At 37.7% G+C, this 18,884-nt stretch overlaps 4 protein-coding genes across 4 annotated transcripts; all 4 read right to left on the bottom strand.

Moving 5' to 3' along the window:
* Window positions 1-3,052, bottom strand: LOC131309445 (replication protein A 70 kDa DNA-binding subunit B-like). Its single transcript, XM_058336080.1, has 9 exons — window positions 2,906-3,052; window positions 2,540-2,810; window positions 2,391-2,475; window positions 2,183-2,307; window positions 2,030-2,108; window positions 1,792-1,924; window positions 589-746; window positions 402-510; window positions 1-319 (listed from the first exon to the last, which is right to left on the bottom strand). Exons 1-9 carry the CDS (start codon window positions 3,050-3,052, stop codon window positions 47-49), a joined length of 1,380 nt encoding a protein of 459 aa, XP_058192063.1. The 3' UTR covers window positions 1-46.
* A 254-nt stretch (window positions 3,053-3,306) lies between these two features.
* LOC131309444 (uncharacterized) lies at window positions 3,307-5,028 on the bottom strand. Its single transcript, XM_058336079.1, has one exon. It carries the CDS (start codon window positions 5,026-5,028, stop codon window positions 3,307-3,309), a length of 1,722 nt encoding a protein of 573 aa, XP_058192062.1.
* A 270-nt stretch (window positions 5,029-5,298) lies between these two features.
* Window positions 5,299-6,606, bottom strand: LOC131309443 (uncharacterized). Its single transcript, XM_058336078.1, has one exon. The coding sequence runs from the start codon at window positions 6,604-6,606 to the stop codon at window positions 5,299-5,301; it is 1,308 nt and encodes a 435-aa protein (XP_058192061.1).
* Window positions 6,607-6,700: 94 nt separating this feature from the next.
* LOC131309442 (uncharacterized) lies at window positions 6,701-8,056 on the bottom strand. The gene is made up of 2 exons (XM_058336077.1): window positions 7,762-8,056; window positions 6,701-7,680 (listed from the first exon to the last, which is right to left on the bottom strand). The coding sequence occupies exons 1-2, from the start codon at window positions 8,054-8,056 to the stop codon at window positions 6,701-6,703; spliced, it is 1,275 nt and encodes a 424-aa protein (XP_058192060.1).
* Window positions 8,057-18,884: the final 10,828 nt, after the last annotated feature.

The raw sequence follows: 18,884 nt of genomic DNA, 5'->3' as shown, positions 1-18,884 counted from the left end.
TGTTCATGCCAAAAGGTTGTGGAGACTTGGAGTTAGTTGAAGGTGTTTATTTATCCGATGGGGTGTTGATTGTTGGGCTGGAGGCTGAGGTGCTTGAGTTGTGGTCTTCCTTTTTGCTTTTCTTGTTTGGAGTGTTCGGTGGTTGAACAAGTAGTGCTTCTGAACGGTCTTCTGTTTCTGTGCTGTTATCCAGAGAGATGGTGTGCACATTGAACTTGAGTTGACTGATCCCAGCATAATTGTGCATGTAAGCTTTCAATGTGATGAGGCATTTCTTAGGTTCAGCTAGCATGTGAAGTATTGGGAGGGCAAGTTGTCCCTGCATTTAGCTGGTAGTTAGATATTTTTTCAATGTAAAGTGGTTGAGTTTGCTTGTAATGAATAAACTTTATTTTTCTTACATTGGTTGCATCCGCTTCTGTAATGTTATAGAACTCTGCTGCAATTTCTGAAAAGATTGCTGCCTCAATTGTTCCAGTCGGATCGGTGATTTGGACATTGAATTTGATCCTGCAAATAAGGAAAATTTCGTTCAGTTCTGGTGTTGTAAATGAGATATTGCATGAATGTGGTGGGAAGGTTTTTAACTTTGCGAGTGCTGGCACTTTTTGGTTACAGTAGTTGCACCAAAAGTCTTCGTGTCCATATGCATTTGTTGCCTTTTTGCAGATAGAACAAGCTAGGTAATAAAAGTTTTGCCCAAAATCAGTGACTCTTACTATGGCTTGTACATTGAGGTATTGTGTCTGCATAGGATGACAATGAAAGAAAGCTTAGGGTTAGTTTGATTATTGATTGCATAGGGCTTAAGAATAATTAATATGTAGTATGAAAGGGAAAGCTATTACTGTAAATATAGTCACTGCATTATCATTCTAAAGCTTAAGCTAGGCATCTAGAAAGTGGAAATTGAAGTAGCAGAGCTAGGAATACAGACTGATGGAGCAGAGGATGAAATCTATATCATAGCATGTTATCACTACTTTACTTTGTATGAAGAAGACATAGTGCATTTATTGACTACAGACTTTTGCCTATGGTTGTTAAACATTTGCTTGATTGAAATGTAAAATAGCAGATATTTGCATTGGATGGTAAAGCTAATATGCTACTATAGGGAAATAGTTGATATAAGATACAAAATGGAAAAAGAATATATCTATGAGAAACTAAAAGAATTAAGGGTTAATGAGCATTGGTTCAGTTATTGAAGGGCTAGGTTAATAGCAAATCAGCTTTAGAGCTTGCTTGCATCAATTGGATGAGAAAGTGAATCTCTGAGAGAGGTTTTTTTTGTACCAAAAGTGTGATAGCTGTATAACTGTAAAGGTGGAGAGGTGGAGCTAAAAAGTGGAAGTTGAATGAGGTGAGCGTATATGGTGGTGGTTGAAATTGTAAGTGGTGCAGTGACAAAGTTTTATTGGCTAAGAGCTAGGGCTAGAAAGTGATGGTTTAAAGCTTAAGAGAACACTGGTATTTTTGTTTTTGCTGTTATCTTCGTATGATTGAAGCTGAATTGGTGATTTGTAGCATGCATTCATTCTAAAGCAAAGAATCAAAATCTAGGCTAAATTGTCAGAGAATATGATAGAAGAATAATTGATTGCGGTTAGCTATATTAGCACCACTTAAGTAGTAGTTTAGACCAAAGGTACAAAATGAAGTGAAATATCACAGAAGCTCAACACACTTGAACAGTTATTATTATAGTTCTGCCAAAACAGTACAGTTTTGTTAGATATATGCACATAAGTTTTTATTTTTAGTTTTGCATTTTAGCTTTTGCAGTACCTTGTCCACTGATATGGGCAGGTTAGCAATTTGGATGGTATCATCTTCTGGATTTTCTTCTGTGTTTGGTATCAGAACTTGTGTTGGTTCTGTTGCTGCAAGTTCTCTGAGTTTTTTGGTGTTTGCTACAGCCCTGCAACAGTGGGAAGTTAGTTAATAGAGTCTATTGTTGCTATTCTTTGAATTGACACATTAATGCTGTATAGACTCTTTATGGTTTAGGTGTTGTAGTAGTTACCATGACTGTAGTGCAGTTGCCTCTGGTATTAGTACGTCAAAGATGAAACTTGATGAGTTCCGTGTGGCAAGTGTTCGACCTGTATTTTCATAATTGTGTGAGGATTGATGTGAGAAATGTGGTATTAAATGCTGTAAGTAAACATTAGAGTACCATAGTATTTTGAAGTTTTCAGTCGTAGACCAATTGCCACAGGAAAAGTGCCTGGTAAATTTGCCATTGCATGTGCTTCATATTCTGAGAATTGGTCCCAAAGTGATAGGATTGAAGGTTGGAAGCTAGCAAAATTTCACAGTAGTGCAGTTAGCAGTGTTAGTCATATAACCATTGGATAGTATTAGTGTTTTTATGTAGTGCTTACCTTTGATCAACTATTCGAACATCGACGACATATGAGTGGTTTATGAATTTCCGTGGTCCAACATTGAGAATTGCAAACACGACATCTGTAATATCATGGAGATATGAATCGTTTATCATTTATGCAAATTGATAAGTATAGAAAGTTACCTAGCTTTGGATCAGGGTGCTTGATTTGCTGGAGAGCAGCGATTGGAGTAAAGTCATATTTGATTGTCCTCATTGTGAGTCCATCAATCTGCATTTCTTCAACTGGTGTGCGTGCATTGATTGATAATTGAGTCTTATTCTCCAAAAAGCGGAACATTTCTGGAGTTTCACCAACAGTAGCATTTGTTATGGAGTACGTATGGTATAGCTTGAGTGAACTTTCCAGAATTTTGATGTTGTATCCAAACACCGTTGCTTGCATTTTGTTTCCCTATTCAATGGAAGAGTTTACAATGGCATAAATTCATAGAGTATTTATGACTGCATTTATGTAAGGAATGGTCATGGAATTATTGTGAGTATTACCTCTTTGTCCTGCAACATGATTCTTTGATATAGGGAAGAGCTGGTTTTTGACATTCTTGGAATGTTTTTTTCAATCACCATAGCTTGGATTGTGTAGTTTCTAGTTGTGAGAGTGATATCTTTTAGCGGTATGATGTTTGGAGCCATCCAGACCTGTGAAATTATGATGGATTCAAGGAGATAGGGTAAGTAATCAAGTGAGAAATGAAGAATATTACAATTGAGCAGGATAGTATGTTGATTCTATGGTAAAAATTACAATGTTTCTATAGAAGCATCGAAAGTAGAAGATCAACAGTATGCAATTAGATGCATAAATGAATGAATGATATGAAATATACCTTTTTGATCCTTTCACTATTTATGTATCTATGCTTTTTATTGGAACTTATCTGCTGTAATTATAAGCAATTAGCTTCTTGTAACAGCTCCTTATATACAATATTCTTAGTCTGGTAGCGTGGTAATGTGTCTTTTTGTGATTGGCTGGCATGGACTCGTATTTTGGCTGCTGTTGTTGCTCGAGATAAAGCGACATAGAGCTGTCCATGAGCAAAAACTGGCTCAGGTAAGTATATACCAACAGTACTTAATGTCTGACCCTGGGCTTTATTTATTGTCATAGCGAAACATGTTCTCACAGGGAATTGGCGACGTGTGAACTGCACTGGGTAATGATGAGGCTCATTTGGCTGTAAAGGGATCCTTGGTATGAAAATTGTAGTGCCTTTCCGTTCACCAACTGCGATTTGAGCAGTAATCAGATGGCTTTTGAATTCTTTGCATATCAATCTTGTGCCATTACATAATCCTTGCGAAGGATTTATGTTTCTAAGTAGCAAAATTGGGCTGTTCCTTTTTAGACTCAAATGATGCGATGGCATTCCTTGAGGTGTTACGGAATTGAGGAAGTCGATATAGAGCCCTTGTTGAGTAGGATCAGATGCTTCGTCGAAACTTAAGTATGTCTGCTCTTTCCCTGGGAATTTGGCAATGATTGCTTCATTAATTTCATCAACTGCTAGGTTTTTGGGTGTGAGGATGGCAGAGTTGGTTAAAGAAAGTGGGTCTAATCCGTGTAGGTCAAAGGAGGGGAAAACAAATTGGATTAGCTGGTTCAAAGGCTGCATTGTTGTGGTTGGTTGTAGGATTAGGAATGATGGCAAGTTAATTTCTCCCATGTCATTTTCCTTTTCTAGGCCATTTCCAACTCGTAGAATATATCGACTGAATGCTGGGTCAGTCTTTGCGCGCATATTTTCCTTTAGTTTGAACTTGATGAGTGCTGGCCATATGTATGATCTGACTAAGCTTGCATTAATGCAGTCAATCTTTGTTCCTTTAGGTATAACAGGTAGCACTTGCCTGAAATCACCTCCCAATACCACAACTTTTCCTCCAAATAATGTATCATTTTCTGTAAGATCACGTAGGAGGTAATCCAAGGCTTCGATTGATTCCTTCTTTGCCATTGATGCTTCATCCCAAATGATAAGTACAGCTTGTTTAATAAGAGTAGCTAGACCAGACTGCTTTGAAATGCCACAGCAGAGTTTAACATCACCATCAATTGGGATTTTGAAGCGGGAATGGGCTGTTCTTCCATTTGGTAAAATTGATGCTGCAACTCCAGAGGTGGCTGTTGCTAGTGCAATTAAACGTTGCGAACGAACCTTTGCAAGCAATGCTCGGTAAAGGAATGTTTTGCCAGTACCTCCAGGACCATCGATAAAGAAGCTTTTGGGATTTTGATTGAGAACAGCTGTGAGAATTTCCTTGAAAGCTGTTGCCTGTTCCACATTTAATAAACTTGGGGCTCGTAGATCATCTTCTGATATTTGGATATTCATTTCATCTTGTACTTCTTTTGGGATTGCTTTCTCTGTCGAATCAGAAATAAGAAGATGGGATAATTGATAATCGTGTAGCTTTTTGCCCATAGATTCAAGCTCTGCATTTAACGCTTTGAGTAAAACTTGTCGTGCAGCATCTCTGGTGAGCTTTTGTATGGAGACATAGTCTTCTGTCATATCGTCTTCAAATTTGAAGAATAGTTCCAATGGATTCACTGGAGCACAATAGACGAGAATAGTACAGAATAGTTGTCGTAATGATAATGGCATTCGATATAAGCATGCCTCCTCCATACACTTTTCATTGCTATTGTCATCTTCTAATAAACCATGACTAATAGCTGCTTCCCTATATGAACTAAAGGTGACCCCATTGACTGTTTTGAGATGTGCATAGGAAGTAGGTGCTCGAATATAGGTGAGCAGTAGTCGGAGATAATATCTTTCACCTTCGGTTGGATTTGCTGTGACAATTCGGCCAATGACATGTTGTTGTTTTCGCTCTGTCCATGTTTTGGATGAACCAGTCCATACAAAGTGCTATGGGAAGTCTCTATATAGCAGTTGTAATGACTTTGCCTTGTCATTATGAGCATTCATCCAGAAGAATTGTGTGAGCATTGTTCTTGATAAGAAATCATTATCAATTATATTCTGCAAATTTGTATCTTTCTTTAATGGAATCAGTTGGCAGCCTTCTAAGTGTAGCTGCAAATTGATAACAGCGGGCTGAATCTCATGTAGAGCAAATCGATATATTCGCCATATTGCTTCTGGGGGAGATATCCATCTTGCTGCTTGGAATTGCTGGATCTCATCTATGTCTTCAGGAAATTTTGATGTGACCAAGCGATAGATAATTTTGTCATGTCCCTTGTATATATATTTGTAGAGATATTTGACTGCCTTGATAGTGGAGCATACTTCAACATTAATATGGCAATCAAACATAGCTAACAAATAAGGATTATATGGCACAACCCATCTGTTGTCGAGCATCTGACCGCGAATGTGTACTTCTTCTCCAGTTGAACGTCTTTTATACATTGGATAACCATCACTATCAATAGAAGTTTCTGTGCAGTAGCTTCTTGGATAGTGATTTTTACACTTTCCATTTTGCATGCATGCTCTTCTCATGTCTAATTCCCCACATGGTCCATGCATCATATGTTTTAGAACAATTGCATACAAATATGGGTACTTCTTTTTATCTGGTAATTCAGCTGAAATGACTGCATCAATTTTCTCAACTGTGTCAAGCTTGAACAGGCTTTTCAGTATGATCAACATATGCACATGTGGTAGACCTCTTTTTTGGAATTCGACCACGAATGTGTATGCAGCCACTGGACCAAAGAGCTGATTTTGTACTACTTCTTTTTGCAAGTGTTCAAGCTTACTCCTAAATACTCTAGACAACAAATCAGGTCTGTTTTGAGCCTCTTCATGAGGTTTCATCTGATCTTTTATTTCTTGCCAATTTGGATTGCATGTCATTGTCAAGAAAAGATCAGGTTTTCCATACCTCTCCACCAAAGTCATTGCATCCAAAAAGCGCTTGCGCATATCCCTTGGTCCTCCTATGAAACTACCTGGAAGAACAATGCGTTTGCCAATCTTAGAAGGATCAGATTCACCATGCTCGATACTATCAACAATTCCTTGGTATAAATCAGCTCGGATCTCTTCTTGTCTATTTCTGAAGTAGTCTAATCTTAAAGTCTCAATTTTTACGTACATATCAACTGTGAACTGCTGCAGAAGTCGTCCAGATTCTAACAATATTGAGTTGGTATTTTTTCTGATCTGCAGTCGATATGTGTAGAACTCTCGGGCTGAAACCATATTGCCTTTGCGTGCATTTTCCTGTCGAACTAAACCAATAAGAGGATTTCAGCTTTTCTATAACTCAGAAATATTTCTTCTTTTGCTAATATAGCTAATCAAATGCATAGAGGAAGTAACCAGATTTACCTGCTGTTTCATTGGCAATTAGCTCTTCTGCTGTTGATGATTGTGCTGGTAAGACTCTGCCTTGTCCTAAACAAGATTGTGAGGTACTTGATGTTTTAATTTTTTGGATTCCTTGATGCCATCCTGGTTCTCCAAATGGAAATAGGAGTGGATATTGAAGAGGATCGTAACAACCATAATAATGACTGATTGTTTGACTATGACCATCATGTTTTTGAACAATAATATCACGCTCTTGTAATTCCGCAGCTTGTTCATTTTCTATCCAGATTGCGGCAACTTGTGGCACAGTTGGCGGCAAGGCAGTGTAGTCTTGTATCTTAGGATCAGCTCTCAAAATGATTTGGCATTCATCAATATTTGGCAAATGCCTTAGACCACGAAAAAACTGCGAATATGGATTTGCTTGTAACAGATCAATCAAGGTTGAAATAATACGGGGTTGTAATTTGTCTTTATCACCTATCCTCAGTTCAGCCTCCTTCTCTGTGTCATAAAAATATAACTGCAAATATGATGGCATATGTCCCGAAGGGTAAAGACTATCAATAAAATGATAGATTTGCCCTTGTGCTCGGAAAGTGTAAATTCCATTAACTCGCTTTGCAAATGCTGGATCCAGATGGACACCCATCGAGGTAAATGCGAGAATCTCATTGTAGGGTTTTATGTACTGCAGGAAATGCATAGAATCTGGACCTGCACCTGAGTATAATTGTTGGAGCTCAAAAGGAATAGCAGTTGGATAAAGACGAACTTCTCCTCCAGAACAGCAGAATTTGGCTGTTTCATAAGGAAATTTTTTTGCACCACAATGTCGGCAATCTTGCACATGTGGTAATTTGTATACTTCAGTTGGTATAGTTCGCTGCTGTAGAGTTTGTAGAGGCATCAAAGTGTTTACTGCTACATGAATAGTATAATTTGAAGCATTATCAATTCTATCTTACAAAGGAATATTAAATTTTAATGAATACATGTATTTATAGCATTGAATAAAGTACGCAAAGTTTTGAGATATCATACATTTGTTATGACCTGTTGAAGTTGATGGTACTCCCAGAGGATCCATAGCAGTAGTATTATGGTCATAAACCAGTTCCTCCTCATTGTAAGTATTATCTCCTATGTAGCTGTTAGGTAAGCTTGACTCAATATTTTCTTCTGCACTTACTTGTCCTTGTATCTGAACTGGTATGAATGTATTTTCATGTCGCGATCTTTTTTCTGCATATAAAGCTCTCCTTCGTGCGTTTATCCTGTCCTTTTCTTCTTGTGATAATTGACAATATGGCATTCTCACACGCTTGTTTTGAGACATTTTGGTTTAATCGCTATGAAACTATTAACAGTTCAGTTAGAGTAATGTTTTTTTGGACGTTAGATATTGTATATATGTATATGTATATGTATATATCTTATGAGAATAACTATGAATATAGATGCATAACGATAACAAATGCAATAGACATAAAGTTGTTCAGATAACAAATGCAATAGACATAAAGTTGTTCAGTGACAGGAGCATTGGGAGGAAACTGAGCTAAATGCTAGTCGGTCCGGAATGCCTTTGTAGTCTTTCTAATGCTATTGCCTCCTTCCTTCATTCATTTTCTTTTTGTTTAGTTGCGGTAGCTTTCGCGCCAGCATGGCAGATATCATTAGCTTAGTTAACTGTGCATAGTGTTAGGACAAGAAACAGTGCATTTAATCTAACTGAGCTAAATGCTAGTTGGCCCGGAATGCCTCTGTAGTCTTTCCAATGCTAATGCCTTCTTCCTTCATTCATTTTCTTTTTGTTTAGTTGCGGTAGCTTTCGGGCCAGCAAGATACGGCGAAGCCAAAGCAATACTAAACGAAAAAAGTCCTTTGTATCTTATATTAGCGGGCAGCTGCTGTTCTAGTGCTGCTGCTACTGGCACTGTAATGGTTGCTGTTTTCAGACTGCAACATGCAATACTACTGTTTTCAGAAACTCTTTTCTGCCTGTTATCTATAATTCAGTCACTGGTGGCAGTTAGTAATCCTGTCCAGCTCAACTAAAGCTAGATAAGTTAATGTGTTTTTATCTACGTACGAGCTGCTGCTGTTCTGCTGGTATCGAGTTCAGTCCAGCAACTTGCTGTTTTGTTCAGATGTTCTCTTTTGTATCCTACGGTGCCAGTTCTGGTTTCTATAGCATTACATCGTTTTGAGGCTTGCTCAATGCAGTTGCATTTGAATTTTGTAATAAAACAGTGCATTTACCTAAACTGAGCCAAATGCTTGATCAACAACAAAATAACTTGTGATATTTTTTTTTTTTATAGCATTACATGGTTTTGAGCCTTGCTCAGTGAGATTGAGACCCAGGATTATAGGGGGAATGTATTCCCAAATGTATGGCACAATTCTCATGGGCACTTGAAGTTTCAGGCGGTTGCACATAGGAGTTCAGAAGTTCAGTTTGAGAGTCTCAAAGTAGATTCACCCTTACTTATTTGAGTCTCATTTTGTTGTTTGGGCTATCTTTGCAGATGGTATACATGCATGGCATACATGGATGTCATATGCAGAAATTAAGCCCAAAGCTTGCTAAAATTAAGCTTATAGCATCCTACAATTTAAAAAATGGATGATCTAAACATGCATGCTCTATAGAAGTGACATGCAAACAAAGTGTAACTGTTTCATATCAAATGAAACGAATTACAGTATCATAAAGGTGATTGCACATATATGAAATTAGGGGAAAAATTGATGTAGTGATCTGGGAAAACAACTGGGATAACAGAGAGAGAGAGAGGGGAAGGAAAAAATACATGTACCAGCGAGTAAAAGTAGTGAGGATTAGTCCAAAGAAACTGAATTAGGGGAAGACTGGATTGGTAGCAGATCGAAGCAAACCTCTTATTCTATCAGTTGCATGACAAACTGAGGGCTTGACAGTAGTTCTTTTCGCTGAAATGCTGCAAAATAATAAAACCAGAGAAGAAGATTTTGAAAGTAGGGGTGAGTGCCTGGAAAAAGCATGTGGCAAAGCTTTGGTTTTTAGGGGCAAATGGTGAAGACTTGTAAAGTTAAACAGAAAGAATTGGAAGCAGAAGATTAACTAATTGGCAAAGCACGTGGCTAAGGTAGAGTACAACAGTTGTATTGCAGATTTGATTCAGAGCTCTCTTGGATCTCACTTAGAAACATCAAGGGGTAGAGTTAAAGAGGTGAAGTATGAAGTAAGATATAGAATAATAACGTGGCAAAAGTTAACGGTATAAGTAACAAATCTATGATTAAGGTGGAGTAAAAAAGCAGCATTACTCAAGAGGTAGAATTAAAAAGTAAAGGCTTAGAGTATATAAGTGCTAGACAAGAGTGCAAATGAGCCGAATCAAATTAAGTCGTGAGAAACTCAGTTTATTTATTCAATGAGCTAAAAATTTAAACTTAAGGGTTAATAAGCTGAGCTTTTAATACACTAAGTTAAGTAAAATTAGCATTACTTTAGAACTAAAGCTAAAAAGTAAACGCTTAGAGTATACCCTTGTATCTTAAAAATATCCTTGTATGATATTGTACCGTACCGTACCGCGGGGGGCGATGCCCCCCGCACCCCCCAATTGCGAAACACTTGGGCCTTCAGCCCAATTTACTTTCACTGGATCATCGGCGATGCCCAGATGCCGTCGCTCCGCTCCACTCCACTCGTTGCGCTTCACTCCACTCGTTCCGTTCTGCTACGCTCCGGCATCTGGCCTTCTTTCTAAAACTTCGTAGTAGCTTTTCATATTTAACATATGAGCTACAATTCTAATAATTTTCAATATTCAACTCTTAATTTGTAAATTCCTCATGTTGTGAGCAACTACTCAAGTGAAGGTTCGGATCATTCAATTTGCTGTGCAGGTTCAGAAGTGGTCAAAATAACAGGTTTTGAAAGTCCCATAAGAATTTCATTCCTCTTTCTTTGAATGTGTTTGTGCAGGAGCATGCCCTGTTGGAATTGTTGCACTTTTAGATATATAGTATGAGCTATCTCTTTGAAGCATAACACAATTCATTCTTGCTGATTCCTCTACCTTTCTATAGCAGCATGCCCTATTCGAACTGTTGCACTTCCAGATATAGCATGAGCTATGCCTTTGATGCATAACAGAATCAAGCACATAAATTTCTGCAAGGAATATTTGGCATATAAATTTCTACAGCAGTTCATTTATTAGTTGGATCATTCTTAAGTAGCAGTATGCAGCCAAATGCCACAATGAAACCCAACGAAAACAATTCATAGGGTGAACATATATTACCACTTGTATATATAGAAAAACAATACAGTTTACGCAAAGACACGTTCATAAATTTTCATATTGTTTCCTGATTACTTTCCAAGAGGCCAACACATATCTAACATATTCTATCAGAGTCTCTTAACAGAAATTCATGATGCCACAAAATACAACCCCAATGGCAGGACAAAAATAAATTAGCACTGCTAGGCCTCCCCCAAAAAAAACAGAAAACCATCTAAAGATTCTTCATTCCTCCTTGCATAACATTCCAAAAGCAGTAGCCATGAAGTGCACACTAAAACCAGTCATAGATCCTTTCCCTATCATTTGCAGCATCAAGGATGACAACTCTAACGTCAAGGTTTGGGAACATAGTGATGAACACATAATCATAAAGTTGGAGGTCCAAAGCATCCAGGAATAAATTAAACATAGCAGCATTCAGATGTGCATCATCAACAGTTATGGACCAAGTTCTGCTTCCCATTCGAATTGAAACAGTCTCCAAATTGAGATCTTCAAGCACGGGCTGGAGCTTAGTTTCAAACTCCTGTATATACATACATTTGATGAAGCTATTAATTTACGAATATATGGAATAAAACTGAGGTAGAAAGACTGAGTACTTGAATCATACCCGACGATAATTGGCTTGTGGAATACACCAATATCCAGACTTTATGAGTGGCAGATTATGTTGCATTATCGATGGTGGACAAGCCGTTATAAAATTACCTAATGGCATAAATGTGACCATGAATATTAACCTCACCAAATTAATCAATATCACTTGGTATGGTAAACTTTAGACTATACCATTTTGTTTAACATTACTTACCTTGATGAGAATGGAATTCCCGCCAATGTTGATTCAGCAACATTGTCCAATCATATGAGACCTCAACATTATTCTGGTCAAGAATTATTGCATTGAAAACCCATCTCCGCTCACATGTTAAGATAAGCTTATAGTTAATTCCAATACGATGAGCTGTGCGGAATTCATGCCAACCATTCTGCATCACAGCGTTCACAACTTCGATAGGCCAAGCTTTAGAACCGTGTCTTATCAAAATCCAAGTAGTTCTACCAATACCCTCAAAAGAGACGCGTAAACCTTCAGGCAATAACTAATCAAAGCCAAATAATACATTTTTACAAATTAACACCATAGAAATAATCACATATGAATTGCAAATGACTGATTGTAGTAATCATAATAATAATGAATTCAACAAACAGACCATAGTTGGAGCAGAAGCATAAAGTTGGGACATATGCTTAATATACCAACATCGTCCAACACCTACAAAAGTTAAAAAGTATCAATAGTACGAACAATGTCAGTATTTGGCATTTAGAGCACCATCATAAAATTCATATACAATATGACTTGATGTATGTGTAAATTATGCAACTTAATCTATCATGTCTACGAAACTAAACAAATACCTGGCGTACTATGACATGTGTATGAATTATGAACAAGAGCATCCAGCAATTTCACCAAATCTTCACGTGTAGCCCATATCAAATTCTCCCCCAAACCCAATATCTCCGCATACTCGCGCACAAAAATACTATATGCCTTGTACTCTAACTGACCAGGCCGTCGATACCTTGCAACAGCAGCAATCACCCTTCGACCTTGAATAGGAAGGAGACAATAAAACCCACCATGTAAAGTTTCAGAATTCCTATACTTGACATGTAGCCACCGGCGAAATGGAACACGGACAACCATATTGCTGAAACACAAAACTTAGAATTAAACATTCACGCTCGTAAATTAATACTATATGAATTAATCTATGGCAGTGGCAAAGTAACATATGTCGAAAGTAATTCCACATGGCTAACTGCATGGATTTTTAGACAGTGTAATCACTTAACCATGGATTTTTAGTCAAGATTTTCACATGTAATGAATAACCTAACATTCTATTGGAATTGAGAAAATAATGCAAATGAATTTAACTTTACTTTTTTTACATAGAACACATGCAACAATACCAAAATAGCAAAAACGAAATATCATCCTCATCGAGCACATAAACCACAAAATCAACAATACAGAAAGCAAAAAAACAAAGCACTCCAGGGAAAAACCGCACATGCAAACACACATAGAATACCCCTAAAAAAAACTCTACAAACACTTGCACTAAATGACTCTACCAACACAAACCAAACTGGAAAACCACCTCGTCAAACACAAATCAAACTGGGAAACCATCAAACATACCGAGAAATTACCAGAGGAGCATTACCTCTCACCAATAAGCACAAGGACACCCAAGCAACTGAACAGAGCAAAACAACCAGAGCAAATCCCAGAAGCAAAGAGGAAAAAACCAAGAAGCAGCAACTGATAAAATCTGCGACAGTACTTGCCAAAACCTTGTCTCTAACTCACTCTCTCTCTTCTCTGCATGATGATATCCTCCTGCTCTTTCAGCTCCATCCAAGCACAAATATTTTCAGCTCCATCCAAGCACAAATATTCAGTCCCTACTGCCACGTAACTCGGCAAGCCCCAGCAACATAACACGTTTCACCCAATGTCCCAACAACAAAACACGTAGCCCACTAACCCCAACAATTGAATTTACAATTTCACCCAACGATTTCACCCCAAAAAGCCAAAACCACCAAGGGCACAATGGTCCACCGAGAAAGGGCGAGCGAAAGACGTTCTTTTTAAAGAGGGAGAGGATACCCTTCATAAATGGATGAGTACGAGATGACTTGTATTGTTGGGTAGTTGTTGACAATCCAATGGGTGACAATGGAGCTTGATATATAGACTAGACGGAAAAAAGTAAAGGATTTTTTTTTTTTTTGTCAATCAATAATATATAGAGTGTACGGGAAAAGAATTGAGTTGGACTCAGGTGCTAATATGGTTTACATATATTTTCCGAGAAAAAGCCAACCAATTTTCATTTTTCTGTTGGATATCGCATGGAGTTAGCTGTGAGTGATAATCAGAGGTAGAAGATGGTGTTTGGTTTCAGGGAAAGGAGGGGTATTGAAGTCATTTAAACCCCAAATTAGACACCGTTTGAAGTCTAACTAACAGAAGGGGGTATTTGCACATTGTTAGGTAAAGCAAGGGAGGTCAATGACATTTCAGAAACCTCAAGGGAGGTTTTTGTCTTTGTTAGAAACCTTAGGGGAGGTCAGTGAAATTTACCCTTAAGTTTAAGTTAAGTTCAAGAGAACGAGACCATAAGCATTGGAGTACTAGTTTTAGCACCATCAAAAATAGTTTTGGCATTATCATTTTCCAATTAATATAACCAATGGCATAATGGTGCAATATGACAATTTGAAGATGAAAACATGAGTATTTAAATCTATTAGGATGAACACCTAAATAAGTCTTCTAACTAGGACCTCGAATAAGCACCCCATAGTCGCCGGTGCCAATTAGCACCACCGATCAAAGCATACACTGTCCTTTGCCGCCTTGTCTCCGCACCTCTCCGCCGCCTCCGTTGCTGTGTCTCCTAAGGCTGCTGCTATTCCGGCGAGGATGCCGAAGAAGCTCCTTTGTTTCAGCCATGCACTCTCTTTCTCAAACACCCAACCCCTCGGACACCCCTATTCCGATTGCCCCTTCCCTCTTCCGTTCGGCTGGTTTTTCCAAAACACGATCGGCCTCCCTCTTTCGATCTCCCCTTCCCGTCCGATCGGGTTCATCCTCTTTTTTTTCCTTTCTCCGATTGGATCCGACTCCCCCTCGTCGGATTCGATCGAGCCCTTGTGCATGGCTGAGACTTTGTTTCTGGATGTTTCTGTTGTTTTTTTTGCAGGTTGTGGGAGTTCCTATTTCGCAATGGTTGTTGGTTTTGGGCTTTCCGATCTGCATCGACTGCAGTTTCAATATGGGCGCGATCCGGCCAGCGGCATGGTTCCTTCCGTTGGAGTGGGCTCCGGCAGGCTCTTCTAGTTGATTTGCTCAACGATTGGTGGCTCCCGCTACCTCCGCTGTGGTTCTCCTATGGTGCATTAGATTAGATTTGGCTATTATTTTTCTGCAGTAATTTTGGGTGGGTAAGTGAGTGTTTAGGGTGGTGGTTTTATGGTTTGATGTTGTTTAGTAGTTTCTGTTCAATAACCATGGTTGCTGTGTGGGACTGCATTTTCACTATCGATTCTGCGCTGTAGTTGACTTTCTCGGCCATCTAGTTGCATGATGTTTATTCCATGCATGTGGTGCTCTCTACCGGAAAGTGTAAAAAAAGCCATTAGCTTAGCATCAGGCGCACTAGGTTGGCATCGATCGATTTTTGTGGAAAGCATCGTCAATTGTGGAACTACTGTGACAGCTAGATATCGACATTGCATGCGCGGCTATGACTTCTGTCAGCTTGATCAATTTATCGCTGGACTTGATTCCTTCATTTTATTTGGTTGTGTATTTTGTTATCTTGTGTGCAATAGATTTTTCTCCAATTGTTTTAGGGGCACACGGTATGTCTTAATCCTTATTGATATTAATGAATTTCTAACGTGTTCCAAAGAAAAACACCAAAATGTGAAATACCCAATTTTGCTGGGACATAATAAAGCAATCAAAAGCAAATAAATGGTGGTTCCAGTCCCAGTCTCTCTCTCTCTCTCTCTCTCTCTCTCTCTCTCTCTCTCTCTCTCTCTCTCTCTCTCTCTCTCTCTCTCTCTCTCTCTCTCTCTCTCTCTCTCTCAATTGGAATTTGTGATGTTATTGTGAACATACATGAAATCAGAATGAAAATCTAATAGTAATGGGTTTTCAAAAGGATATTTATTTTGGCGCTCCAAAAATTACTATAGGCGCCGCTCCAACAAGTGGAATGCCAAAATCAATTCCTAATAGGGATTGATTTTGGCACTCTAATTTTGGAGCATCGGCAGTAAATTTAGAATGCAAGAATGGGATACTTTTTCAAAATTGCAAACTTCATGTACTGATACCATTGATGGTGGAATGAAATTTTTAGCTACGTCACTGCATTGACATAGATGCCACTCTTTGAAGGTGAAATATCTCATTATTTTTTATTTATCTCTTATCCATGATAACGAAAGTTTAAATCAAAGGCAAGATCACTCACAATGATGTATTACACTATCCCTTTTTTTTTTTGCCCAATAATGCATGTGATGATATTTTTGCCTTACAATGGATTTATATGGCTTGTACACAGATTCTAAGGACAACATGGTCATATTACAAGTGCATTTTTAAAGGAAAAAATTGCTGTGAAAGGAGAAAATATCATTTTGTGGTTAATTTTATTGAAATAGTTAACAATTGCAGTTTGCTCGATAGTGCAATGGGTGTAAATATTCAAAAATGAACTTAAGGGGGTGTACTGGAAACTCGCTCAAAGTACAGGAGCCAAACTAAAAATTCCCCCTTTTTTGGATGAAATTGACCCCTGTTCTTATAACAGAAGAGATAAATAAATAAATAAAAACACACATACAAACAACAATTGTCTCCCGACAAATAATTAATTGATGAATAAAAATTATAATACAAAAAGAAAACAAGTGATTAAACATATGCATAAATTTGTGTACATATTTGCACACCAATATGTTCGAAACCGTCTAATGCACGTGAAATTTACAAAACAAGTAGTGCTAGAGTACACCATCCGTTTACAGACATCACGTGCATGGAATGATATAAATTTATGTTCGAATTTGTGCATATAAATATATAGTATGTGTTAAAAGGGCAAAGCCAATTCACGAATGAGTAGACACCGACCGCTTATAGATCTCCAAAACCGACCTTCCATCCACAACTTCATCGGTAGAAGAGACAACAATCGGAATAGGCCTGCTATACGGGATTGATTTTTTTCCTCCCGTAATATGGCCATCACTTTTGTCAACATGCACCAACACCAAGCCTTTTTTGTTACCTCCAAATCTTGTGATTTTTATCTTCTTTTTGGTATGGACTGCATCATGATCATCATTATCAAGGTTCCTGTATTTCCTTCTCCTCCAGTGCTTTTGAAACCATGTGGCTGGAACAATTTCCATTTTCTAGAGTGAGAGAGAGGAGAGAGAAAAGCTAGCCAGCGTTGTTTGTTGAAAGAAGATAGTCTACGAGGGTTTCTGTATTGGAAGGTAGAAGTGGAGGTTATTATTATTATGGATAGAAGAGAAAAGCATATGACCCATGCACTCGGTTAGAAACAATAACCAGTCAATTTGAGCAAATTTTAGAAATGTGAAGTTGACTCGGTAATTAATAACCCGTCAATTTGAGCAAATTTTAGAAATATATGAAATAGATCAGGTAATTAAAAAGAAATTTTCAAATCGAACTTTTATAAACAACATCCACGAGAATTAGTAATGCTTGTTAAGGGTGTATTTTCTTGACAGTGTGATCATCTAACCCATTTTTCTTTTTCCTTTTCCCCCTTCATTGGCGTTTTTAGCATTTATTTTTAAGTTCCAAAAAATGCACTTGATAAAAGCTCATGTTATTTAGCTGCCAAAGTTCATTAAAGAAAAATCAAATTATACGAAAAAATTGTACAATATAAAATTTCAGTGCATTTTTTGAGCCAAGAGGGTTCGTTTGAACCCCCTCAACCCATGGTGCAGCCGCCCTTGATTGTATCTCTTAAAATATATTTATCGGTTTAATGATTTTATAATACTATTCCACCCTGATTCAAGGACAATGAAAAGCCGCATTTTTTTATCGGTTCTAGCATATAGTTATTTTAGTTGATTCACAACTGATGTAACGGGTATTCAAAACCAACTTGACAATTCTGAACTACTACTTTTTTGTGATTACTATTTTTAGAAGTTGAGGAGCTCAACAACTGGTTCCAGGTGCGAATCCTAATTACTCGTAATTCTATTATACACAGAGTACTTTTACCTTTATTTATCTTGATAACATGATGTAAAATGACATACAGCAACTTAGAAATTGTCTAGGTTCTATGACTACGCAAGAGCGAATTCGAAAGCTTTTCATTCTCACACACACACACATAACAAATAAAACCATACTTGTAATTATTTGTTTGTTGCAAATACTTTGGGTGATTCTGGTTCTCGTTCTCTTTTCCCGGAAACGTAGGTGTTGTGTAATGGTTACAAGTCCTAACGATTGTCAAAAAGAAAAGAAAAAAGAGCTACTCCTTCCGTCCCTTTATTACAGTCCAGTATTTTATTTTGGGCTGTCCCTTAATAAGTGTCCATTTTGTAAAGTTAGTGGGTAAAAGTTGGTGAATTGTCTATTTTGTCCCTAAAAGTATATTCCATTTTGAAAATTTAGTGAATAAAAGTGTAATGATGATGGGTAAGTAGGGAAAGTGGAGGAAAAAGTTGATGTGAAAGGTATAATGATGATGTCTTTTTAATAAGTTGGAGTTACGAAGCAGGACATTTAAAAAGGGACGGAGGGAGTATGTACTGTGACTTTATTTCAAGCAACCAAAAGTAGGAGGTTTTTTTTGTCTTTTCCTTCTCTTAATTAGGGTCTGAGTGCATATATTTCTCAAGGCTGTAGTGTAGTAATAAGTAGCCAATTTGTGGGCAATATTGTTACATCTGAATACTACAGACATCTTTTAACGGTCAACGCAAAACTTGGAAAACTTGTTTGGCGTTCCGTTACCAAAATCAAATGGAAGGATTTCTTTACAACACAAAATCTGAGGGAACACCAAATGCAAGTATGTTCTTTTCTTTTTAAATTTCAAACACTGTTTTTCGCATAGAAATGATCAGCAGGTGTTTTAATCTTTTCGCTTTATACTTCAAAAAAGCACAACAAAGAAGACAACGAAAATGAGAACGGAGAGAAATTTATATTACAACCCTAGTTTTATGTCGGTTGGGTTAAAATCTGAG

The sequence above is a fragment of the Rhododendron vialii genome, chromosome 12a (genome assembly GCF_030253575.1).
Source record: "Rhododendron vialii isolate Sample 1 chromosome 12a, ASM3025357v1".
Lineage (NCBI taxonomy): Eukaryota > Viridiplantae > Streptophyta > Magnoliopsida > Ericales > Ericaceae > Rhododendron > Rhododendron vialii.
This window is presented reverse-complemented; position numbering and strand designations above follow the sequence as displayed.